General features: G+C 38.8%; 2 protein-coding genes across 3 annotated transcripts; one reads left to right on the top strand and one right to left on the bottom strand.

Moving 5' to 3' along the window:
* Positions 1–576: 576 nt before the first annotated feature.
* On the top strand, positions 577–2,586 carry LOC103519391. Of its 2 annotated transcripts, none has more exons than XM_026830914.1 (3): positions 577–1,649; positions 1,766–2,082; positions 2,172–2,586. In XM_026830914.1, the coding sequence occupies exons 1-3, from the start codon at positions 726–728 to the stop codon at positions 2,575–2,577; spliced, it is 1,647 nt and encodes a 548-aa protein (XP_026686715.1). In that variant the 5' UTR covers positions 577–725; the 3' UTR covers positions 2,578–2,586. The 2 variants fall into 2 exon arrangements, with proteins under 2 accessions (XP_026686715.1, XP_026686716.1); XM_026830915.1 differs by having other exon boundaries at positions 577–1,688; positions 1,808–2,082.
* A 3,096-nt stretch (positions 2,587–5,682) lies between these two features.
* LOC113471620 lies at positions 5,683–26,583 on the bottom strand. Its single transcript, XM_026830913.1, has 4 exons — positions 26,464–26,583; positions 12,820–12,856; positions 6,493–6,749; positions 5,683–5,703 (listed from the first exon to the last, which is right to left on the bottom strand). Exons 1-4 carry the CDS (start codon positions 26,521–26,523, stop codon positions 5,683–5,685), a joined length of 375 nt encoding a protein of 124 aa, XP_026686714.1. The 5' UTR covers positions 26,524–26,583.
* Positions 26,584–27,028: the final 445 nt, after the last annotated feature.

The following is a 27,028-nucleotide window of genomic DNA, read 5'->3' as shown; positions in this document are numbered from 1 at the left end:
GTTCCGAGAACGAACATTATGTACAGATTTCCTAACCAAGCTAACTAGGCTGGCTAAAGTAGCTCCTCAATATTGTCCTCTGAGTTGCTAAGAGGAGGCTGAGTGCGGCCCGTACTCCAAGCATAGAGCTGATAAAAATGCAACTCTGTCCGGAATCGAACCCAAGAGCTCCGGCATGCAAGCTTTGTGTGATACCCATTTGGCCTCGGAGTCACACGGTATGGTATCTTCTTATTCTTCTATCTAGGTATCTAATCTAGGTATTACAAACCTTAACCTTTGAGCTGTACAAATTACAGCCGAGTTCTCTACTGAGGATCATTTTGTGGTATTTGCTGAAGATCTCTTGATAAGACAAAATTAAATCAGAAATCAGTACAATTTTTTTGCTCTAAATCTTTCTTGTTTAATCAAAATGCATCTAGTGGCGTTGAGTAAAGGTTTTTTGATCTCAAATTAAGTCTATTACGCAATTTTTTTGCTCTAAATCTTTCTTGTTTAATCAAAATGCATCTAGTGGCGTTGAGTAAAGGTTTTTTGATCTCAAATTAAGTCTATATGTTTATAGTGGCCAGTTGTAGTTGAAATTTTTAGGTGATACACAAAGGAAGACCCAAAGTGATTTACAATTAAAATGAACTAAATTCTTAACTTCTGCACACAAGTCTAAATTCAAACGTAAAAAAATAGGTAACTGTCTTGCAAAGAATCGTTCAATCAAGGACATGGAATGCTGTTGTGAGTTAGAAGACATCAAAGATGCCTTGCTCCAGTTGAAAGCAAAGGACACAATTTACATCCAAAACCAAGAGCTGTGTCAGGAGCTTGGAAAGCAGAAAGAGCGAGCCAACTATTTGGATCAGGTGCTGCAAAACGCCAAGTTAGAAATCCAGAACCGAGACTGTCTCATTGAGAAGGTCATCAAAGAGAATGAAATCCTCGAAAACGAACTGAAATGTCAAACCGAAAACTCGCCTAATATCAAACTAATCTGTCGGGAAAACGAAAATTTGAAGCGGGAATTGGAGTGTGCCAGAAAAGCAATGAAACACTTGGAAGAGAAGTATGAATGGTCCGTGCAGTGTTCACAGGAGAAGGAGAACTTCATTGAGAGTCTTGAGAAGAACCACGCCCATGTTCTGGAGAAGATGTGTTGTGAAATACAACAGTTGAGAAAAGAAAAGAAACAAGTGGAAGACCTACAGGAAGAAGACAAAGAAGCCATATGTATGCTACGGGAAGAAATGAGTTTGCTCAGTGAAAAATATGAAAGCATGTGCAAGAAGTTGAGAGAAAGGACAATGGATCTAACAAACCTGGCATGTGAATATGAAAATTATAAACGAAGTGTAGAAGTCATCAAGGAGTACGTTATGAAGAACAAAGTGGTGCCATCAGAGCGATGCCAAAATAAATCTCAAGTGCTTGTAAAGGAAACCTGTGCTAGTAGTACTCCCAAGAGAGAAATACAGACTGCAACTGAACGATGGAAACAATTCAAATGTACAACAAACACGGATCATTGTAGCAAGAGCAGTAACGAGGATGAGAAGAAGATTAGTGATGAATGTAAAACGAATGACTGTAAAATCACTGATTGTCGGACAAACGACTGTCGAATCAATGAATGTAGAACGAATGACTGTAAAATCAATGAATGTCGAATCAATGAACGTAGTGATACCAAGATTGACTGCAGAACTCTATCACTGATTGTCGGACAAACGACTGTCGAATCAATGAATGTAGAACGAATGACTGTAAAATCAATGAATGTCGAATCAATGAACGTAATAGTGATACCAAGATTGACTGCAGAACTCTCAGCAATCCTCGCAAAAGAATGTCTTCAGGAACGCTTGGAAAGACTTGTTGCCCTCCGGAACCGTCGAAAGATGGTGACAATGCTCGAAGCCCATGTCTTCGTCCTCAGTGCTCGAGTGAATCTGAAATTTGCACGAAAAGCGTTGATCTCTATGAAAAGTACGGCATCGGGCAACGCGACAAGTGCGCAAGTATGTATAAGAAGTATCGAAACACCAAGTCTACGTTCGCCTCTCTCAATCCATGTCGCTCCCGGAAATTGGGCTGCAAACCGTCGCCTTACCGAGGAACAGTCCTGTTGGAAAAGCTATGTGGAAAAGACAAATGTCGGCATGTCGCTCCCGGAAATTGGGCTGCAAACCTTCGCCTTACCGAGGAACAGTCCTGTTGGAAAAGCTATGTGGAAAAGACAAATGTCGTACCACTTCCAAAGACATTGGCACCAGTCAGTGCAATCAGTTTCAAGAGCTGAGGATGGCTTACTGTCCAACCATCGCAAATCAAGCGCCGACTATCGAATGGTACGACAAGTCCCCAGAAATACTCAAACCTCGCTCATACTCCTCCGCGGAACGCTCCAAACTAGGTGACCATCTCAGTATGTCCGTCACGCGAGAAGAAGTAGAAACCAAAGTGGACACCCTGTATGTGTCGGAGAAAACAACGAGGGAAGACGTCTGCCCACAGGCGGACAACATCGGGAAATCCAAAACTCTCGTCAAAGACACGAAGAAGAAGTTCAAATTCTTCTAGAGAACAATGAATGATGTATATTAGGACTCGTATGAGTTTGAAATGATAGAAGGTATAGTTTAAGATTTATAGGATATAGAAGACATGCCGATTAATGGATCATTTCTAATAGTCTGTCGATATGGCGATATGTTGGTACGTATATGGACCATAATAGGAAGTAGGTACATTATTACTTTAGTACATACATTTTAGTGATACCTATTTCTTTTTATTCTGCTAGAATGACACTTACATACGAGTCCCTTTACACCAGCAGAAACGCTATTATCTTTCTTGACTTTTGGCAGTTTGGTAAACTTATGTCCGACTTGCCTTGAACTCTGATACGGATACCAATTATTATTACAATAGATCATTCTGATTGAAGTGATTCTTTTAATGATAAGATTGATAAGAGATCTTTTTTTAGCTTTTAGAATAAGAGCTTACAAGCTTTAATCTAATAAAGAGGAAGTCAAAACAAACCAACCATTGCTAATTGCTATCACTTCTCGATTTCTCATCGTTTAAAAATGTCTTCCAATTCCGGTTTGAAAACTATTTCAAGATCATCGTGAAAACACAAGTGATCAATTTGATGAGTGGAATGTTTAAAAATGTCTTCCAATTCCGGTTTGAAAACTATTTCAAGATCATCGTGAAAACACAAGTGATCAATTTGATGAGTGGAATTTTTCCTATTCTCATCTCGCGAATATCGATCAATTCTTCATCGAATTCATTTCCAAGTGCAACTAATCGTATTATAGGCGCCGGGGATAGATCATTTCATGTTTTGGATCAATGTTGTGATGTATTGACACACTTTTTCTTTCCGTTTCGAGTACTTTTACTCTTGTATTGCGTGCTGCTAATGAATGCTTCTATGATTTCTCGTTCCGTTCAGGCGTATTTGCAATTTCTCGTCAGCTTAGGAGACTTAAGTTTAGAGAGTGACAGCCGATATCAGAGGAGAACTTGGAGCTCGTTCTTTAGAGCAACTTTTTATTTTGCATTTCGGAAAATGACGTCATAGATGTCTCGAATATTACGTCATATCTTCTGTGTAGTGCTGTCGTGAAATTTCCAACCTACATATATGTATATTCTCAGCTCGAAGGCAGTAAATTTTCCAGTGTAGTGTATTTTCCTCGTATATTAAGGTTAAGAAAATTAAAAGATGACTTCCATCCGTACATTTGACCAATCAAAATAAGATATGTCTCTGAGTAGATTCAAAATCAGCAATACATTAACTGTGATCAATCTAAAGCTGGATTCACACATAGTCGACGCCGTCGATTGACCGTCGATGTAGATAGCGTCGACGCTGTCCACACACACAGCTCAAGATGAGTACCATGGATACTAATACTACATCGAGGGCGCTTAGGCTCAGTTGTAGGATGTCTTCGGAAGTTCGGACAGTCTTTTTCGGATATCTTGGTCAGTGTACTATACACTATACTTATTTTGAGCAATAAGAACCCCAAGGCAGACAATCGAATTGCAAATACACATTCCCTCGATTTTAGATACCCACAGGTGCAGTGACTAGGTAAAGCACACTGCAAACGATATCGAAAGAAACAGCAAACTAATAGTTCGGACAGTCTTTTTCGGATATCTTGGTCAGTGTACTATACACTATACTTATTTTGAGCAATAAGAACCCCAAGGCAGACAATCGCATTGCAAATACACATTCCCTCGATTTTAGATACCCACAGGTGCAGTGACTAGGTAAAGCACACTACAAACGATATCGAAAGAAAGAGCAAACTAAGGTAAATCGGAATGATTGTGTTATCGTTGTCTGGCGAAGAGATGCTAAGTAGCAGTAGTACTGTACCAACCGATTCCTGATATTCCGGTACAATAAACATTAACAATCAAATAATTAACGGTGCTCGTTTTGATACAGAAATACATAGCTATCTACTTAACCGAGCTCAATATCTCCTAACCAATCCAGCGAAAGAAATACACAAATATATCCAATTGGTACAGTACCGATTTCAATAAAGTGTACAACAGATTCAATTGAAAGAAAAAAAAACACGCAAATATGTATACCCAATATCCCAATGTTTCCTTACTGTATTTGCATGGAATATTGCATTATCATTTTATTGGGATCAGTTTTATGCTCAGTTCTTTGGTAACTCTATTGGTATTTATATGGAAACTCACAAGTGCTGAGAACATAAATATAGCGGTTCAGCACCAAACCTATATGAGTGGATGAGTTGACGATTTTCCTGCAAATCATACATTTAGTGCTTTGAGAGAGGCACCTAACCTGGTTAAGTGATGGGTGAGACCAAATCAAGTCTTCGAATATCAAAACGCCATCTCTGGAATCCACATGAGTACCCATCAATGACCCAGGAAAGCAATACTTAGCTCTCGAATAAGTTACAATCCTTTATAAATAACAAATTAGTCCGATTACCTGCCAGAACAGAACGTCTTAGCCTAGGATAGGTACTTTAGTTACTAATTCACTACTAAGGTATAACGCACTGTTAAAATTTGCTAACGTTTTGTTATAATGAACAAGACAACAAAAGACCAATATTGAAATTTAGTTACTAATTCACTACTAAGGTATAACGCACTGTTAAAATTTGCTAACGTTTTGTTATAATGAACAAGACAACAAAAGACCAATTGAAACTCCCTTCTCCCTTCCCAAATTGAGAGAAGAAAAGATGGAAATTACCCTACAGTCTAAAGTTCTAAACTATATAAACAGAGGTACATAGAATAAACACATACATAGATGTGTACATAAAGAATTGACCCTAGACTAGATCGTTATGGCTTTAAAGAACATTGGCGCCTGTCGTTTTGGCAAAAGAAAGTGGATTAAATGGATAATCAATACTCTTCTTTTCCGTTGGAAATTACTTCTCAACTTTTCTTTTCTGATTACAGTTGTTTGACATTAATAGGTAACTTTTACTACTGTCGAGTCTTTTTCCTTTCTTTCAAGAAAAGATTCTGAACATTTCGAAGAAAGGAAAAACAAACTTGCCAAAACAAAAACAAAGAAACCAATGATTTCTGATGAAGAGTTCACGACACTTCTGCAAAAGTGTACTCCATCAACAAGTTCATTCAATACAAATTCCTTATTTTCTGAAAAATTCAAATGTAAAAACAATTCATATCATTTGCCCATCTTGCTATATTTTCAAGTTTTGTAGTGAGTCTTGAGATTTATTAAAGTATTTGTATGTGTACATTTGTAAACATAGCTCCCAAGAGCCAAATCTAGTAGTACAAGAATTTGGGTCAATCTTGTCCACCGAAAACCCCTCTTCACATAGTTGGCCCTGACCAGATTTGACAACCTCAGCGTCTAGCATACCAATATTACCAATTTGTGAACTCTCATCAAATTACCTAGTAAAAAACTCATTGCATATGAAACAAATCATAGCACCAACTAAAATTAGAATTTGCTACATATGATACGAAATGCAGACCAATATGAAATAGTCTCTGCTTACTGTTGCTATATTTTTCTTGAATGACTCAACGACACGAGAACGAATTTTTCTTCGACCGAAGATACAGTTTTTCCAAATTTTTCTTCGTTGGCGTTGTGAACAAACTAATTTATTTGTAAACTTACTTACTTACGCTATATTTTTCTTGAATGACTCAACGACACGAGAACGAATTTTTCTTCGACCGAAGATACAGTTTTTCCAAATTTTTCTTCGTTGGCATTGTGAACAAACTAATTTATTTGTAAACTGTCAAACTAATTTATTTGTCAGGGCCATTTGAAGCCTAGATGACTTTTTGTCTCGCCAATTTTGCCTTGTCGCGCCGGCTCCGCTATTTGTAAACATCTAAAAAAAAAAAAAAATCGTAACGAAGAAAAATTCGTTTCGGGCTGTTAAAATTATGGTGACTTACGTTTCGTTTGAGGACGCCGCACTTGGAGAAGTCCGACACATGTAGGTTATACGTCAGCTTGGTGATGTCCGATATATCAGGTCGTATTTGACACACCGGGTCCGTCATCGGGTCTATCCCCCGATCGTCGGCAAACAGGGGGTGTCCCTTGAAGCTTTCCGGCTTCCTGAGTCGGGCCGATATCGAGTCTTTGACCCCCATGAGAGCCTTCCCCGATCGGGCGGACTCACTGTTGAATGTGCACTGGATGTCGGACACTGAAAATGAAAAAGAAATGTCATCAAGAGGTTATTAATAATTTGAAAATTTGGTCAATGTTGATTTGTTGGAATTAATAGGTAACTAGAACTATGAAAATTTAGGAGTTACCTACATTAATACTGTTGAAGATTCTGCAAATACCTCCCAATTCGGAGATCCTTTATTTTCAAGAGTTCTTTGAAACTGACTTCAGTAGGTACACCTAAATCTGAACCAAACAATCAATCTCTGAAGAAGCACGCACATAAAATACCTAGTACCTATTTCAGCAACACATCAAAAAAGAGCTGCCATGTAGGCACAAATTTCACATGTAGTCATTCTCGAGGTGTTTTTAGTTTGTCCTCAATATCGACAGCAGGATTAACAATCAAGTCTTTAGGTGATCCAAGTCTTCAAGCTTAGTGATGGTTTAGTGATCAAACTAAAAGAGGTTGCAGAGTACTGGTTTAATATCAAGTTTAGTCATGGATGGAATTTTATTATTTCGCCCCGTATTTTGCTATTTAGTAAGTTGTCATTTCTATTTTGGACTCAATATTAAACTCATCTTTATTGTCCTTTCTATTGGCAGTGAAAGTGTCCATTGTTTAATAATGGTTAGCCTTGTTAATTTTGTTTCTATAGGTCCCTATACATATTTAGGTATATCCCTAACATATACAAGTATGTGGTCAGATTATCTCCTTTGGTAATACCTACGGTAATCTACATGAAAAACATTTTCACTTTCAAAATTTTCTGTATCTATAAATACATTTTTGAGTTGTGCCCGCCAGACTTTAGGTGTATCAGACAGTCTGAGCGTAAATGGCGGAAAAATCTCGCAAACTAGGTCTGTCAGATCTGTCTGAACGTCAGTGGCTGGCATTTAGCCTAGATATTGTTTCTGGGCGTCCAAAGGGTTTCTCAACTCCCAATCCTGCCAACACCGAGAGATACATAGGTATTACCCACGGACACAACAAGAAAGGTAGGTGTAGGTAGGTACACAAGAAGCTACAAGGCACAAAAGATCAACAGATAAAATAGCTTACAGACAACAAATGTGGTGGTTATGTCCCCCCCCCCTTTATCTGAAATTTCTTGAAGTACCGTATGTAATTAAAATATAAATAAAACATGTATGCTAATCTTGTCAGGCAGATCTTTGCTGCAGGAATTACGAGTCTTCCTGGAACCTGGAGAATGGTGCCGTGGGTGGTAGTCCGAAATCCTGGATATTCCTATTGGGAGCATTGGGTGAAATCTTAAACATTTGACTTAACTTGGGAGTAGGTATGTAAAAACTCTGTGTAAATGAAAATGGAAAAAGAACAGAGAGAGGGAGAGAGATACTCTAATGTTCTAGAAATCTAGACAACAGAGATTTCAGCTAATTACTGTTCAGTCGACAAAAAACTTTAGCTATTTTCAAAAAAGTCTAGACAATCTGTCAGCTCAGAAGAGTCGCAATAGACTATGTAGAACTCTTTCCAGTCATTCTAGACTAGACTAGAATAGTCGTATTTTCCTTTCGGAATTTCCCCTCTTCCCCGGAATTTCCCCTCGTTTCCCTTCTTTTGGCGTTATCCTAAACTAAAAATAAACCAGTCCAAGATGGCACGCCATCGGCATCGGTTCTGTTTCCGAAAGGGTAACACAACTAATGTGCCTTGTTTGAAGAACCGTAGCCTTTCAGTATAAAATCTGCCCGGACGGGAATCGATCCCGCAACCTAGCGCTTACAAGGCAGACACTACCCACAAATTCGGCACTAACGAGTGTCTTTTCCTCATTAGACGAAAACAAAAAAGCTTAAATGCTCGCGGTTGTGTTTTCATCTCTTTCATCACCGCCTTTGTGTACGTTTTTATCCCGCAACCTAGCGCTTACAAGGCAGACACTCTACCCACAAATTCGGCACTAACGAGTGTCTTTTCCTCATTAGACGAAAACAAAAATTTCAATGCCCGCGGTTATGTTTTCATCTCTTTCATCACCGCCTTTGTGTATTACGTTTTTGTCAGAGTCCTTATGTACTTTCTCCCACTTACCTATGTCTAGTGTTCACCTTTATTTTTCACTCTCTTTTGTTACACTTTTTATCAGAGTCCTTATCCACTTTCTCCCACTTTTATCTGCGTTTTCACCTTTTCTTCACTCTCTTTTGCGTACACTTTTATCAGAGTCCTTATGTATACCACTTTCTCCCACTTCTGTCTCTGAATTGTCCTCGCTCAATTTCCCTTTCTATTCCATCTCAGTGAAGAGGACTACTTCATGTGGAGGGTAATGACAAGTGACATCTCTATGAGTAGTGTGACCCACATATTCTCCGGCAAGCAGTTTCCACACATCATCATAAGAATCCTCAAGAATATAAGTGGAGGGTAATGACAAGTGACATCTCTATGAGTAGTGTGACCCACATATTCTCCGGCAAGCAGTTTCCACACATCGTCATAAGAATCTTCAAGAATATAATGATTATGACTATTACTATCAGAGTAATAAGTCTGGCTGGGGGACTTTAAACAGGGAGTAGACCAGTTTGGTCTGACTGGGGGACTTTAAACAGAGCGAACACGCGAAGCCCCCGGGGGGTGGAGGGGGGCGAAGCCCCCCTCCCGAGCACGAAGTGCGAGTGATTATGAATATTACTATCAGAATAATAAGTCTGGCTGGGGACTTTAAACAGGGAGTAGACCAGTTTAGTCTGACTGGGGGACTTTAAACAGGGAGTAGACCAGTTTAGTTTGACTGAGGAAATTTAAACAGGGAGCATACCGGACTGAAATTTCCCTTGTTAAAGAAAAAAGCAAAGGTTGAGTGCGAAGCGCATGGTTTGACTGAGGAAATTTAAACAGGGAGCATACCGGACTGAAATTTCCCTTGTTAAAGAAAAAAGCAAAGGTTGAGTGCGAAGCGCATCCACTCGTAAATTTTTTCTAGTCAAAACCAAAGCCCAAAGCAATCACCCCAGGGCCCAGGGCTAATTGAGATGCTGATGGTGAAAAACGCCGACACTGTCTGTACAAGGGTAATTTTGGTCTAGCTCTAGACTAGGGATAATAGGTACCTACAGTCAAAACCAAAGCCCAAAGCAATCACCCCAGGGCTAATTGAGATGCTGATGGTGAAAAACGCCGACACCGTCTGTACAAGGGTAATTTTGGTCTAGCTCTAGACTAGGGATAATAGGTACCTATGCGAATTGCCTGATTGGCAATACAAAAGAATCTTTCTCAATTAATCAATAAATTAGTATTGTATTTTTCAGGGCAGGCTGTGGTTTCTTGCATGAGGTTTGCTTACGTCAAGATGGACTTTGAAAAGCAATAGGAGTGTTTCCAATTGCAGACCCTTTAGTTCTACATGTGCAATTAATTCTGGTATTTTCAGATTTCAGTCTCAGTTCTGTATTTCTAAACTCTCATAACTCCTCTTTAGTTAACTCCTTCATCAAACACACCACTTTAATTTGTGAATTTTCCTGTTTAAGGTTAGGTTCTGGCCAATGGAGGAGTTGCAAGTGGGTAAAAATTATAAATAAATGGTCGATTCCTATGTAAAAAGTTAGGAAAAATCCAAATCCGAGGTCAAAACTCCGAAAAAACAACTGTAAAAGGTCGAAAAATCAATTTTTATAATGAAAAAGTTCAAAGATTTGTGACGTCAGACTTAACGCAGTTGCTATTTTTGTCCGCTAGGTAGCGCCACTAAGACCGGTGCAACGGTTGGCGGCATTTTACCGCTTTTTGGCGGTTTTCGGTGTAATTTAAAACAATATCTCGAGAACTGGTTAGGATCGGTGCAACGGTTGGCGGCATTTTACCGCTTTTTGGCGGTTTTCGGTGTAATTTAACAATATCTCGGGAACGGCAAAAGCTAGAGACTTGAAATTTGGTATGTAGTTCACAAATGTGACAAGGATGCAACACAAAACGTTTGGTTAAAATAGGTGCTGCGGTTGGCGGTATTTTGATCGCTTTTTGGCGGTAATTTAACAATATCTCGGGAACGGTATAAGCTAAAGACTTGAAATTTGGTATGTAGTTCAGAAATGTGACAAGGATGCAACACACGCTTTTTGGCGGTTTTCAGCTATACTGACTAAACGGTTAGAAATATTGTAAATGTTACAACAGAACACCCAAATAAGCACCATTCAATAGGATAAGGAAAGTCGTGTGATGTTCACACCAGATTTTTTTTTTTCTTTAATCTAATGAAAAATCTCAGTTTCTGGGCTTAACTTTTTAGAATAACGAAAAATTAAATAAATCATAAAATGGAATACCTTCTGTCCATACTTCAAGATCCAGAATGAGACTGAAAAATCCCTTTCCTCTCGAACTCTCTATTCTCGACTTCCGGCCAGGCCCCTTGTGTTTCGCCAACAACATCTGTCAATCACTGTTACATCTAGCGTCAAGAAACTATAAAATAGTTCCACTCAATCCAGTCATGATTTACATAGTCCGATTTGTCAGGTATCCTTCATGTAGAAATGTTAAAATCACCACTCACAGTATGAAGAGAAGACGTCTACACGTTATTTAGATGAGTCTTAAGGCGCTATTACACCGACTCAACTTATCTGTGTTATATTGAATTATCTGAAAATCCATTTAATCATCCGTAATATCCGTTGTACACTTATAGGGGTAGGTAGTTAGCCAAAATTTCCCCTTTGTTCTCAGTTTGTTATAAATCTCTGTAGGGACTTGCAGGGTTAAAGTCCCTTTACTAGTGATAATGCTACAATCCAATGACAGTTTCATTCCAAATTTACGAAGATACAATTCAAGAAAGGTATGATCATGCACTCTAATATTGGTTTGCTCTTTGATTTACATAAGAATAGATGCCTTCAAACTGTTACATCTGTTTACATTCTCCCCTAATGTAATGCATAATACATCATATAAAATGTTAATACACATCTCACTTCTTCAAACTTCACTCAAGACGGTATAACATCACCAATAAAAACATCACCAATAAAAACATCACCATTAACAACAACAGAGTCAGAGAGTAATTTTTTACTGTTAAGTTTTGGTCACGAATTCGTAACACCTTCGTAATGTTATTGATAACAAAACAATTATTCCATCATCAGCTACTAGACAGATTGAACTTTAAGAACCTAGTTGTTGCGATCATATAAACGGTCTAGAAATGCTAAACGGCCGTGAGTTCCTGATAAAACAGATCTTCCAAGCTTCAACAAACACCAGAACACACCAAGAAGTGTTCCACAAAGTAAACACATCTGACAGCAAAACAAACCTTCAAGATGTTCTATCAGTTCTGCTCATGTTGGTAGACATGGGGGGATTTCGGATCATTAACTTCTCAACCGGGAATATCGGTAGCCTTGTTTCGGGACGGATTTAACACCAGATTTACACTAAATTAAAGGTTTAAACACCAGATTTAACACTAGTTTGGACACCGGTTTTAAGCGGTCCATTGTTTGTTTTAAGAGAACAGTTTAAAGGAGAACGGAGAAGTGTGGAAACAAATTTCCAAATACACAGATTCGTATGAGCTTCACCCATCTTTTGGTGCTGTTTTCCGCTGCACCTAAGCCTCAGAGCGAAATTAAAGGTTTAAACACCAGATTTAACACTAGTTTGGACACCGGTTTTAAGCGGTCCATTGTTTGTTTTAAGAGAACAGTTTAAAGTTGTTTAAAGGAGAACGGAGAAGCGTGGAAACAAATTTCCAAATACACAGATTCGTATGAGCTTCACCCATCTCTTGGTGCTGTTTGCCGCTGCACCTAAGCCTCAGAGCGGGTTTTTTGTGTACGGAGTTACACAAATTCCAAATACACAAGCTCTAAGGCCAGCCACTGATCAGGTGTACCTTTCAGGTCTACCTGATGGTGAGTGGCTGGCCTAATGCAACGAGGTCGGGGACAATTAGCATTCCCTAGAATCCCTGGATATGGATAGTTTTGAATGGAATTTTGTGAATTTTGGTAACACCGCACATATATCACGGTTACGGATATCTGAAGTTAAGCAATATTGAGCATGATTGGTATCTGGTATCTGGATTAGTGTTACTTACCATCGTAATCTTGAGCATGAACACCTTGTACACAAATCTGAAACAGAAGAAAGTTGACATTAGACAGGCATATAGGACCATCAAAGGAGTACATAAGTACTATACCGAGCTATTTTCATATGTACATAAGTACCTACTTAGAGTACTTAGGAGTACTAGCTATTTTGAGATGCAAATGTCTAGGTACCTACTAGCTGTTATATTTTGGGTAGGTTGTTCATGTGTTTTCTGGCAACCCCAAGTCGTAGCAGTTTTGACCCCTGGTCGGTGCAGTTTGTTTATCTCCTTGGAAACCTGAATATTAAATCTCAATGGACCTGGAAACCATGCTCTTAGCGTAAAATTAAGACCCATCAATCGACACTAGATCCAAACGTAGGAGATACTCGTACTGATATTACCACGCCTTTACAGAATCTTAGAAGACAACTTTATCGGAGACACAATAGCAATGTCTGTCATAGAAGATAAAAGTCTTGAACCTCTAGAATCTGGAAATCTAGATGGAACTCCACTGAACATCAGGTCCGACTATAAGAAGCACAAAGAGTCCCTGACTAAAAAAGAGAACACTCAGCATTCAACTTCATAACAAGTGCATATTCAAGTGAAATTCAAGAGTTAAAGAAACACAACTTACACAACTACTTATAGGTAGATATTTAGTTAAAATCCTGATGTTTCCTCAAAGTCTACAGGGAATTTTCTAAAAGAAATGGAATATCTCAAAAATGCACCTACCCACAATCAGGTATGGAAATCTCTCCACAGCATCACAGGGACAAAAGATGTTCACAAAATCTAGTAACATACAAGCCATCATATAACTAGACCTCCCTGGTCAAATATCAGAGTCACATAGTAAAAGTAGAGATTGGGGCGGGGGTCGGGTTGAAGAGACCCTTCAAAAGAATCCTGTCACTTTAAACCAAGTGCACTTGAAATAATATGTACCTAGTTGAAGTCAAAACAAAAAACATAGTCCTCCAAAGAGCCATCAGAGTCTTTATTGAGAATCTATGTGTCCGGTAAAACAAAAAACAGAGTCCTACAAAGTCTGGAAGTCCCTATTGAGACTCATCCAATTCCCAATCCTGATGTGCCTACCTACCCAGTCATTACATCTGTTTACGTTCTCCCCTCATGCAAATCATAATAATATGAAATGTTAATACACATCTCACTTCTTCAAACATCACTCAAGACGCCGGCGGCGAAAGACCACTTTGTGTGTGTTTTGAATAATTCTATAATCCGGCGGCGAAGGACCACTTATTACGGTACTATTGCAGTTCCTCTTTCATCCATCCAGCATCTTGTGACTAAGATATCCATCCAATGTTATTTTATATCAAACACCATGACTTTATCTTCAGAAATAGATCTACATCTGGGGAAGTCTGTTTTGAATAATTCTTTAATCCGGCGGCGAAAAGACTAACTCTTTACGGTACTAATGCAGTTCTTCTTTAATCCAGCATCTTGTGGCTCTGAAAGAGATCCATTCAATGTTTTTATTATCAAACACCAGTGTTTACCTTCTGAAATAGATCGACATTTGCGGAAAGGAAGTATGTTTTGAATAATTATTTTATCCGGCCCGAAGGACCACTTTTTACGGTACTATTGCAGTTCCTGTTTACACCATCCAGCTTTTAGTTTGTCCTCAATATCGACAGCAGGATTAACAATCAAGTCTTTAGGTGATCCAAGTCTTCAAGCTTAGTGATGGTTTAGTGATTAAACTAAAAGAGGTTGCAGAGTACTGGTTTAATATCAAGTTTAGTCATGGATGGAGTTTTATTATTTCGCCCCGTATTTTGCTATTTAGTAAGTTGTCATTTCTATTTTGGACTCAATATTAAACTCATCTTTATTGTCCTTTCTATTGGCAGTGAAAGTGTCCATTGTTTAATAATGGTTAGCCTTATTAATTTTGTTTCTATTGGTCCTTACATATTTAGGTATATCCCTAACATATACAAGTATGTGGTCAGATTATCTCCTTTGGTAATACCTACGATAATCTACATGAAAAACATTTTCACTTTCAAAATTTTCTGTATCTATAAATACATTTTTGAGTTGTGCCCGCCAGACTTTAGGTGTATCAGACAGTCTGAGCGTAAATGGCGGAAAAATCTCGCAATCTAGATCTCTCAGACGGTCTTTTTCCGTTACACACATTTCGACTGTGTGACAGACCGCGGTCTGTCAGACCTAGCTCTGTTAGTCTGAACGTCAGTGGCTTGAATTTAGCCTAGATATTGTTTCTGGGCGTCCAAAGGGTTTCTCAACTCCCAATCCTGCCAGCACCGAGAGATAGGTGTTACCCACGGACACGGACACTACAAGAAAGGTAGGTACACAAGAAGCTACAAGGCACAAAAGATCAACAGATAAAATAGCTTACAGACAACATCTGTGGTGGTTATGTTCCCCCCTTTATCTGAAATTTCTTGAAGTATGTAATTTTGACAAAAATAGGTACCTGCTTACATCTAGGTATTTGTTAACAAATCATTACCAAAGTCCAACATCAACTAATAATGGGCTTTCAACTTGGGTTGTAGGTTGTAATGGTTTTAACTAGGTATTTGTTAACAAATCATTACCAAAGTCCAACATCAACTAATAATGGGCTTTCAACTTGGGTTGTAAGTTGTAATGGTTTTAACAATTCATTAATTCCAATATAATCCATATCTCTAACATTCCAACCTGTGCGGGAAGGGGAATCATTGGCGGAACGGTTCAACGGAATTTCTGACCTACCACTAGGCCGTTCGGCTTGACAAGGCTCCAGGAATCACGTTAGATTTTCTGCCAGATTTGAATGTTTTTATTTAAATTTTTTAATACCCCTAATTGTGTTCGCACCAGATTTTACTTTTTTTCTTTATTTAGGTAAGTTTGTACAATTCCCAAAAAGCTTCGTGGGCCACGAAAATGGTCTGGCGGGCCACACGTGGCCCGCGGGCCGCTAGTTGGAAACCCCTGCACTAGGACGAGAAGTAGAGACTCGAAAATAATAATGAAGTAATAATGATTACATTATATCGTGAGAAACGTTACTGTCAGTGTCAAAGAGAAAGGGGTCCCTGAGGGAACTGTCAGTGAAACTAAAACTATGTAACTAGGGAGAAAATAGAAGAATAAATAGAGGACATGCTGAATATACTCAATGAACTACATACCTAGTTCAGTACCTACCTACCTACCTACCTACCTACCTACCTACCTACTTACTGTTATTAGTTATTAGGCAACATTGATAAACAAAAACAACCGACAGAAACTCGACAGAGTCGTACAACTCATTGTTTTCCTCCAAAATGTCAACCAATTCCCCAAAAACATAGATAAAGAACTACGTTTAGAAAAGATCAAAGAAGTTGTTTTGAGATTTCCATTTGTTCCTGAACTCCGACACTGATTTATTTTCCAAAATATCTCGCGGAACCCTTGCCGTCAGCTCACGGAACCCCTAGGTTCCGCGGAACACCAATTAAGAAACACTGTATTAGACAACATTGATAAACAAAAACAACAGACAGAAACTTGACAGAGTCATACAACTCATTGTTTTCCTCCAAAATGTGAACAAATTCCCCAAAAACATAGATAAAGAACTACGTTTAGAAAAGATCAAAGGAGTTGTTTTGGGATATCCATTTATTTCTGAATGCCGACACTGATTTCATAAAAATCCAAAGTAAGTTATTTTATATTGTTTGAAGTTCCATTAGGACAAGTGTCTCGAAAGGTTGAATGTTGAATAGTTCTTGTATCTTATGTAGCTACCTACCTTAGAGTATATTGTCTTTTCCAAACTTGAATTAATCCATAGAACGTTATGTATGTAAGTTGTATTCCTACATAGATTGCTAAAGTTCAAAATTTGGCTTGAAAAAAGAATAGAAAACACCAGAAGAAATTCATTTTGTAGATAGAACACAGAGGGAGAATCAGGTAATGTTGACGGTTGCCTTTGAAGGAGACTTTAGAGACAGCACCCTCAAAATAAAGACACGTTATGTATGTAAGTTGTATTCCTACATAGATTGCTAAAGTTCAAAATTTGGCTTGAAAAAAGAATAGAAAACACCAGAAGAAATTTGTAGATAGAACACAGAGGGAGAATCAGGTAATGTTGACGGTTGCCTTTGAAAGAGACTTTAGAGACAGCACCCTGAAAATAGAGGCAGTGGAAACTAAAACTTTCAATCCACCCATGAAGCATCTACTTATGATTTCCTCCAAACAACAACCAGCAGACCTAGAGACTCCACATTCCATTTGATTTACAACAGTATTAACACAGAGGAACGCGAGGGAGAATCAGGTAATTTTGACGGTTGCCTTTGAAGGAGACTTTAGAGACAGCACCCTGAAAATAAAGACATAGAGGCAGTGGAAACTAAAACTTTCAATCCACCCACCAAGCATCTAGTCATGATTTCCTCCAAACAACAACCAGCAGACCTAGAGACTCCACATTCCATTTGATTTACAACAGCATTAACACAGAGGAACGCTTTTAAAACAAACTCCTCACTAAATAAGACATGGCTCAAAAGTAACATTGTAGATTTTATTTACATAAGAATAGAACACCAAACCGAAAGGGTAATCGACCTTACCCACGAGATAATAAACTTTGATGAAGATAAAAATATAATCAGAAGAGTTGCGGTGCAGTGGAGTAGTGGTTCAAAAATGAGAAGTCTTGGAGGTTTCATAGAGGAAACTGTAACTACTGAGATATTGTCGTCCCGAAATCGAAGAGAAGAGGGATAGGAGATAGGAGAAAGCCAGCTTTCCGAGAACGAACCTTATCTGGTTAGGATAAAGGATAAAGTCGTCCCCGGGCAGGAATCGTTCCGAGAACGAAACTTATTTGATAGGATAAAATCGGACCAGAGCGGGAATCGAAGCAGCAACGCTCATAAGGCAGGTCTATTCTATCTAGGCGTTGTACACTTATAGGGGTAGGTAGTTAGCCAAAATTTCCCCTTTGTTCTCAGTTTGTTATAAATCTCTGTAGGGACTTGCAGGGTTCTAAGGGTTTGGTTCGACCACAGGGGGCGAGTTCATAGAACTACGCTGAACGATGAAATCACCCCAACAGCACGCTGCAGTAAAGCATGCTTCAAGGCAACAGATCAAAACAAGACTATTTACTTACACAAGTAGGTACATATGTCACACTCACACATAAAACATAATCTTAAAACAAAACCGAACCAATTTATGAACTACTCCTTGGACCAGAGCCAGAAATGCAGCTTCTTTCGATGTTAATCGTGTGCTGGTCACGTTCCAGATGACAAATGTAAAGAGAAAGATCTTCTACACAATGAAGATGCATTAGATCTATTAGAAGAACTAGGAATATCTGTTTTAGAAGAACTAAGAATATGTGTTTTAAAAGAACTAGGAATACGCGCGATAAGGCCATAAGTCCCACCAAGGATACGATGGGAAAAGTACATTATAAGAACGATGAAAGAGACGAGGACGACCAAGGAAGGAATTCTTTGAACAATTTGAGAAGGATATGGGATGCCAGAACTATCAAGAGTTTAAGAGAGTTGCACAGGAATCATGGGATCGAGAGGAATGGACAAGAACCCAACATAGTGATATCTCATTTAGGTATATATGTACTGCTAGGATAATACTGAAAAGTCCCTTTACTAGTGATAATGCTACAATCCAATGACAGTTTCATTCCAAATTTACGAAGATACAATTCAAGAAAGGTATGATCATGCACTCTAATATTGGTTTGCTCTTTGATTTACATAAGAATAGATGCCTTCAAACTGTTACATCTGTTCACGTTCTCCCCTAATGCAAATCATAATAATATGAAATGTTAATACACATCTCACTTCTTCAAACATCACTCAAGACAGTATAACATTTGGTTCGACCACAGGGGGCGAGTTCATAGAACTACGCTGAACGATGAAATCACCCCAACAGCACGCTGCAGTAAAGCATGCTTCAAGGCAACATGTAGCATCCATATCAACCTTATGCTAAATCTTTGAAGCATGTTCATGTTGACCATCGATCGGGTCGCTTCCAATGAAATGGTTTTGAAGTATGCTTCAGTGCAGCAACTGCTGTATGCAACATGTTGCCTCGGTGTTATTGCGCCTTTACATCCTACAACCGTAATAATAGGTAATAGATGCGATCATATAAACGGTCTAGAAATGCTAAACGGCCGTGAGTTCCTGATAAAACAGATCTTCCAAGCTTCAACAAACACCAGAACACACTAAGAAGTGTTCCACAAAGTAAACACATCTGACAGCAAAACAAACCTTCAAGATGTTCTATCAGTTCTGCTGATGTTGGTAGACATAGGGGATTTCGGATCATTAACTTCTCAACCGGGAATATTGGTAGCCTTGTTTCGGGCCGGATTTAACACCAGATTTACACTAAATTAAAGGTTTAAACACCAGATTTAACACTAGTTTGGACACCGGTTTTAAGCGGTCCATTGTTTGTTTTAAGAGAACAGTTTAAAGGAGAACGGAGAAGCGTGGAAACAAATTTCCAAATACACAGATTCGTATGAGCTTCACCCATCTCTTGGTGCTGTTTGCCGCTGCACCTAAGCCTCAGAGCGGGTTTTTTGTGTACGGAGTTACACAAATTCCAAATACACAAGTTCTAAGGCCAGCCACTGATCAGGTGTACCTTTCAGGTCTACACTGACAAAAAAAAGTAATAATAATAATAATAATGGTAACAGGGTGCCATAAGTTTAGGGTGGAAGAACTCCATTATTGGGTTACTTCCCCTGATTTAGACTGGTGGAATGCTATAGTAGAGTGTCCAGCTTCCCGATATGGAGTTCAATATTAGAGTGCCGGAACTCAGTCACCAGTCACAGGCTGCCGGCATCCTAGTTTTTTTCTCAGTGTACCTGTACCTGATGGTGAGTGGCTGGCCGAATGCAACGAGGTCGGGGACAATTAGCATTCCCTTGAATCCCTGGATAGTTTTGAATGGAATTTTGTGAATATTGGTAACACCGCACATAAATCACGGTTACGGATATCTGAAGTTAAGCAATATTGAGCATGATTGGTATCTGGTATCTGGATGTAGAAAGAAACGATGGAACATGCCTACAACACAATACCATGAATGCACTTTGCTTTACAACCGCACAATTAACACTTTGAAAAAAGTTCTCATTCGATCATGTTTACAACTGGAAGCCCCAACCTATTTAGTCATAATATTTCATGTTTACAACTTGAAACCTATTTAGTTCTAATATAAATGACTTGTCTGTCGTAAAAGTTAATAATAGTGTATGAGGGCACAATAGCTCATCTTGCCGTCATCGTCTGTGTGAAAGTGCATGAGAGTACATTCCAAAGCGATGGTAAAATGTTAATCACTGAATTCCTAAACCTTAAGGATAACACTGATAGCAAGGTTAATGTCTTCAGCTGGCTTCAACAGTCAATCCTCCGTCCGCCCAACGAACACCCTATCCAGCTAACCACCATGTTCTCAAGAAAGCTTTGGACATGCTACTTTCTAAGAGAATTTTATTTTTGACTGACAAGAAAGAAACACTGAATTCCTAAACCTTAAGGATAACACTGATAGCAAGGTTAATGTCTTCAGCTGGCTTCAACGGTCAATCCTCCGTCCGCCCAACAAACACCCTATCCAGCTAACCACCATCATGTTTTCAAGAAAGCTTTGGACATGCTACTCTCTAAGATAATTTTATTTTTGACTGACAAGAATGAACTTTGCGACCACTGAATTCCTAAACCTTAAGGATAACACTGATAGCAAGGTTAATGTCTTCAGCTGGCTTCAACGGTCAATCCTCCGTCCGCCCAACGAACACCCTATCCAGCTAACCACCATCATGTTTTCAAGAAATCTTTGGACATGCTACTTTCTAAGATAATTTTATTTTTGACTGACAAGAACGAACATTGCGAGATGAAACTCCTCCCTCTACTAAAGAATTTCCTCTTACAAATGAATTGTGGCGGGATCCAAACGGAAAAAGTAAACGAAAGACATTTGTGTATCGGAAGTGTCCAATACCGATTCGCGCCTTCGTAAATGAAAAATCAGTTCGTAACTCCTCCCTCTACTAAAGAATTTCCTCTTACAAATGAATTGTGGCGGGATCCAAACGGAAAAAGTAAACGAAAGACATTTGTGTATCGAAGTGTCCAATACCGATTCGCGCCTTCGTAAATGAAAAATCAGTTCGTAGGAAGAACCATCATAGTAGTTCACACAATCTGTGACGTCAGAGATCCTAACTGTAATCTCGACAACAGTTCAGTAGCGAACACCAAACCAAAACCAATTCTGTTGGTGATTCATCAAGCATAATAAAGAGTCAAATTGACGAAAATGCCAAGTTCAAAAATCTGTGACGGATTATTCAAATCCAATACGGGACTACGGTTCCGAAAAAAGATTTGGAAACACGTAGGTCTAGAGAAAAACCACTGAGATGATCACTGCAGTATCACTCAAGCGACACAAACGAATACAAGGTGATTGTCAAATGAGATCGATGTGTCAGGAGGCAGGAGGTCTGGAGACCCATCTAATTAAATCGGTCCCAAAGGTGACTCGGCCCCGATTTAGAAAACATCGGTGAAAGTATTAAGTTCTCTCTGTTAAAGACTGTTCTCAGGTCAAAGTGACAACTCCGGATCGTACAAGATCGCTCTCATGCTTTTTCTTAAATGTCCACATTGTCCACCAGTGTCTAGATTATGGGCCGTAATAGTAACTTTACCTTTAGCTGTAGGCTATAATTTTGATTTTTTACAGGAGATGGCAGGGCCATTTACAGAGGAGGCCATCTATTTTTGCCCCGGCCCGGGTTCCTCAAGGGGTCCGAAAACAACAGTTTATGACTAACTATGTAGTAACATTGTTTTGTGCAAGTTCGATTACCGCCCGGAGCGGATTCTATCCTGAACGGATAATGTTCGTTCTGGGAACGTCTGGCTTTCTCCTATCCTGTCTTCCTTCTCTCTTCGATTTTAGAACGATAAGACCTTAGCAGTTACCCCTCTATCAAAACAATGTTTTTTTGCTGTTGCTGTTTTTAATATGTATTATTGTTGTTGCGAGGAGGGGTTTTATTGTCGATTGTAGTTGTTGGCGTTATTATTAGTATGTATGGTAAGGTGGTCTCTTCTTGATCCCTTGTGTGCAGCGTCCAGTTTTGTTTAGGACTCTTGCACTGCTCGTTGGCGTTTGGTTCGCGGACGGTTTCGGCTATGAGCGGGCCTGAGAGATGGCCGTGGGAACATCGTGCCACCCCGTCATCCTATTGTATAGTCTGCTACTTCCATGCTTATGTGTAATTTGCCGTTGATCTCGATCATACTGTGCTCCTGTTGATTTCTTGTGCAAACATTTTTGTATTAGATCATCAAGGAATTTATTATATTGTTGTTATGTGCGCATCGTGAATCTTAGACATCAGGAATCGCTTCACAGCTCTCGCTCAGATTCAAGTCGAGATATATGATACCTATCTCATAGTGTTGGAAAGATTGGTATTTAAAGCCCTTTGGACGCCCAGAAATGATATCGGGGCTCCTTCCATTTCCTTAAACACAGGTGTACTTATCTTCAGGATGGATTAGAATTTATACTATAAGTGGAATAAGATTAGGGTGACCTATTGTGTCCAGCTCTCTTGAACTATGCCCATCTACATAATTGACCTTCTAAGTTTGCCTTTTTTATAACTATCGGGGATATGGGATATGGACTTCATACCTTTTCGGAGACATTGACTCCAAACAGTCTGATTTCAGATTTTGCAAACGAGGGAAATCGACAAACGCCCTGAAGCTGCGATAAGACCCTCCAAGTCGAAAAAACCGTACACAAAATTAGCTCAAGGATCAGATGACTAGATCGAGACTGCAAGACAAAACTTCATGAAAGCAATACAGGACATAATATTGCAGATACCTAGTACCCTCTACCTTGGTCTTAATAAAAACAGTCTGGTTTCAGATTTTGCAAACGAGGGAAATCGACAAACGCCCTACAGCTGCGATAAGACCCTCCAAGTCGAAAAAACCGTACACAAAATTAGCTCAAGGATCAGATGAATAGATCGAGACTGCAAGACAAAACTTCATGAAAGCAATACAGGACATAATATTGCAGATACCTAGTACCCTCTACCTTGGTCTTAATATACTGAAGTACTTAGGTTACTAATATTAATATAATCTATCGAGATACCAAGAAGCAATATCCTACAGCTGAGCTACATAGTTTCAACAAAGACTAGTAGGAGACCATTAAGTCCTTAACAACCATCACGGAGATCCATTAATCACGGCGAACGCTATGCTAATCTTAGCCTATAGAAGCCTTTGCTGGCAGCAATAAAAAATCTACCTATGGAATCCAATGAGATCCTTTTAACTTTGATCAGTAGAAGTTATGGTCGGTCGCATTTGATTTTCTTTCGGTCACTTATTGGCCTCATAAATAAGGGGCCTGGACTCTCAAGAGGTCTGAAAGAAACGATGGAACATGCCTACAACACAATACCATGAATGCACTTTGCTTTACAACCGCACAATTAACACTTTGAAAAAAAGTTCTCATTCGATCATGTTTACAACTGGAAGCCCCAACCTATTTAGTCATAATATTTCATGTTTACAACTTGAAACCTATTTATGGGTTTCGTAACTGTCTTCCTTCTATTCCAGAGGGTTGTTCCTTCAGTCTCCTAATTCCTAAACTAGTTTCCCAGATGACTCACACCATACTTTGGACATCAGTTGAGTATCCTCCCGCCGGATTTGGACTGCACCCTTGGAGAATGCCGGTGTTATTAGGCCAGAGGGTTGTTCCTTCAGTCTCCGAATTCCTAAACTAGTTTCTCAGATGACTCACACCATACTTTGGACATCAGTTGAGTATCCTCCCGCGGGATTTGGACTGCACCCTTGGAGAATGCCGGTGTTATTAGGCGACCTTCAGGAAATTCTGAACGGTTCTATTGCACCACTGTGGAACAGATGCAATTCCAGAGGGTTGTTCCTTCAGTCTCCTAATTCCTAAACTAGTTTCTCAGATGACTCACACCATACTTTGGACATCAGTTGAGTATTCTCCCGCCGGATTTGAACTGCACCCTTGGAGAATGCCGGTGTTATTGGGCGACCTTCAGGAAATTCTGAACGGTTCTATTGCACCACTGTGGAACAGATGCAATGGTTTCCCGCGAGTTCATCGTGAATTTCTCATCTTCCTCCGAAACTTATTGTTCTTATTTCCTCTTGAACAGTTTTTCGGGTTTCGTGGATAGAATCTGTACCATTCATCGTGAATTTCTCATCTTCCTCCGAAACTTATTGTTCTTATTTCCTCTTGAACAGTTTTTCGGGTTTCGTGGATAGAATCTGTATTGTTGTGTTGGATTCTAGTGTTCCGTGAAGTGTCATACGCTTTGCTACATAAATTAGGATCACTATGGTCTCTCTCCGAATGGTTGACTTGGTATTGTCTTGGGCAGAGGGCCTAGGATCTGTGCCTATGTATATTAATAAGTTAATGCGGTCCGGTGTCACAATGTCATTTTTACGTACACAGATCCCGTTAGGTTCGTTTTCTTCTTCTACTTCTCGGTTTTCTTCTTCTCCTTCGACTTCTTCGCTTTATTTTTTTCTTTAATGTTCAATGTCCATGCTCGTTGTTGTTTTTTTAGTAAGGTCAAGATTTTATCATTATCTACCAGGAACAGAAAGATGGTGTTATCCTAGTGTCCAACTATGTAGTTGAAAATTTGGAACTGAGAAGAATAAGAAATTCAACAATATTTACCTAATTGTTCTAGAATTTCGAATCTTGGGGTACAATAATACACGAGAAAAACCCCCTGAGAAAGGTGGAAAATGATTCACTGTCACTATCCATCTTTTCAAACTACATCTCCAGATCCCGTTAGGTTCGTTTTCTTCTTCTACTTCTCGGTTTTCTTCTTCTCCTTCGACTTCTTCGCTTATTTTTTTTTTCTTTAATGTTCATGCTCGATGTTGTTTTTTAGTAAGGTCAAGATTTTATCATTATCTACCAGGAACAGAAGGTATCCTAGTATTTTTTTCTTTAATGTTCATGCTCGATGTTGTTTTTTAGTAAGGTCAAGATTTTATCATTATCTACCAGGAACAGAAGGTATCCTAGTGTCCAACAAGTTGAAAATTTGGAATTGAGAAGAATAAGAAATTCAACAATATTTACCTAATTGTTCTAGAATTTCGAGTCTTGGGGTACAATAATACACGAGAAAAACCCCCTGAGAAAGGTGGAAAATGATTCACTGTCACTATCCATCTTTTCAAACTACATCTTCCTACTAATACTTCGGCACATTTTGAAGGCAAAGATTTTCCCTATTTACAGTAGATTTACTCTTTCCACAGGAAGAGTTTTCGGACTTGTTAGTAACTATAATATGTAGCTTCCAATTAAAAATCCGTAAACTAGACAGCAAAATGCTATATCTACTACTCATAATACCTATTAGTCTGAACTTCACTATTATTTCACGTATCAATAATTGGGATCAACCATCATGAGGGAGCTTGATATTTAATACCGGTAACTGCTAAGTCTAGGATTATACAGAGCCCTCCTGACTGGCTAAACCTCACACAACATTGCTCTGGCTCAGTCCAGCATAAAAAGACTTGGTGTATGAGCACTTGAGTAAGCAGTTATATCCGATATGAAATATAGGGTGTCGTTTATAGAGGGCTTGGTTTATCCACAAGCAAAGTTAATATTTCCCAAAACATTATTATTATTTTTAAGATGAGTGTTCCACCGCCGTTTTTATTTCGTAGCAATGAAACAACTGCTACATTAGACGCATGTGGCCTGTGTCGTAGCATGCCCATCCCGTAGTATGCCTCTCATCAGATGGGCGAGAAGAGACACAATACTTCCCATTTAGGTGCTGGCTCAACACGAGAACACCAGAAAGTAACCCGTTGAAATATTTGCAATCGAAAAACGAGTACAAACTTTTGTCGATGGTGGGATTCGAACCCGGGACCTTCTGCATGGCAAGCAAGCGCGCTACCACTGGACCAACCGTGCCCCCTATCACTTGTCAGTACATTTTGGCTATACTTAGTTTTCTCAGTGGTCAGTAGAAGAATTTTAGCCTAAGGTTATGTAATTGGTCTTATTGGGCCCAGTTTCATTGACTTGCTGCTTATTTTTTCTGTATTTTTCTCACTTAATTTTAGTAAATAACAATTTTTTTACAAGGGTTACAAGGGCTTATTGTTTGAAAATCCATTTTAAAAAGCATTTAAAAAACCATTTTCAAAATGTACATTTTGCATTTTACATTTCAAATTGGTTTTTAAAAAGCATTTTACATTTTGCATTTCAAATTGGTTTTCAGAAGCATTTTGCACATCTCTGAAGATAGTTTACGTCGAAGATAAATTGAGAGTGATTGATCAATTAATCAAGGAATCGATGAGTACACTAAAAAGAGTGAGTTAATCATTCACCATCAAAAGCTTTTTTAGAATCCATCAACCAATGAAATTAAAATGTACAACTTACCTGACTTAGAATGGCGGCTAGGTGGATGAGAATGTACTTCAGCGACTTCTCGTATTCCATATTAAATCCTAATTAATTACTTCTTCTTCCGATATTAATAAATGTTAATAAAATGTTAATAACAATGTTAAATGACCTATCTACGAGTATCAATGTTAATAAAATGATATGAATAAGATATGAATTTTTAATTCACTGAATATTGTTCACAGATAGGAATATAAGATCTACGAGTATCAATGTTAATAAAATGATATGAATAAGATATGAATTTTTAATTCACTGAATATTGTTCACAGATAGGAATATAAGATTAGGGTCAGAAAAAACAGGAACTTGGTTCGAGTGATTAGCTATGTGTGTCACTCGGCTGGTTTTCCATTTTTCAAGCAAAAATCCACGTGAAAGTTGAAAATGTTTGCTCTGTTATCAATGAGAAATGAGATAGAAACGTTAAATCAACTCCTAAATTACCTAAATATCCTAAAAGGCCAATTGGAGATGTACCTGTTTTTTTAGCTAAATACCCTTAAGGGATGAGCTATATTTCTAACGAAAGTCACGA

Source organism: Diaphorina citri, unplaced genomic scaffold, assembly GCF_000475195.1.
Source record: "Diaphorina citri unplaced genomic scaffold, Diaci psyllid genome assembly version 1.1 scaffold2703, whole genome shotgun sequence".
Lineage (NCBI taxonomy): Eukaryota > Metazoa > Arthropoda > Insecta > Hemiptera > Psyllidae > Diaphorina > Diaphorina citri.
Note: the sequence above shows the minus strand (reverse complement) of the source record. Positions and strands in the feature narration are given on the sequence as shown.

What these genes read in the sequence shown, in the direction of transcription:
- LOC103519391 (XM_026830914.1), top strand. Translation starts at nt 726, where the DNA reads ATGGAATGCTGTTGTGAGTTAGAAGACATCAAAGATGCCTTGCTCCAG. An exon ending in GTAGAACGAATGACTGTAAA is followed by an intron (nt 1,650 to 1,765) that starts ATCAATGAATGT and finishes AATGACTGTAAA; the next exon opens with ATCAATGAATGTCGAATCAA. An exon ending in AATCCATGTCGCTCCCGGAA is followed by an intron (nt 2,083 to 2,171) that starts ATTGGGCTGCAA and finishes TCGCTCCCGGAA; the next exon opens with ATTGGGCTGCAAACCTTCGC.
- LOC113471620 (XM_026830913.1), bottom strand. Translation starts at nt 26,523, where the DNA reads ATGGAATACGAGAAGTCGCTGAAGTACATTCTCATCCACCTAGCCGCC. An exon ending in TAGCCGCCATTCTAAGTCAG is followed by an intron (nt 12,857 to 26,463) that starts GTAAGTTGTACA and finishes CTTCTGTTTCAG; the next exon opens with ATTTGTGTACAAGGTGTTCA. An exon ending in GCGGCGTCCTCAAACGAAAC is followed by an intron (nt 5,704 to 6,492) that starts GTAAGTCACCAT and finishes TGAATTTTTCAG; the next exon opens with AAAATAAGGAATTTGTATTG.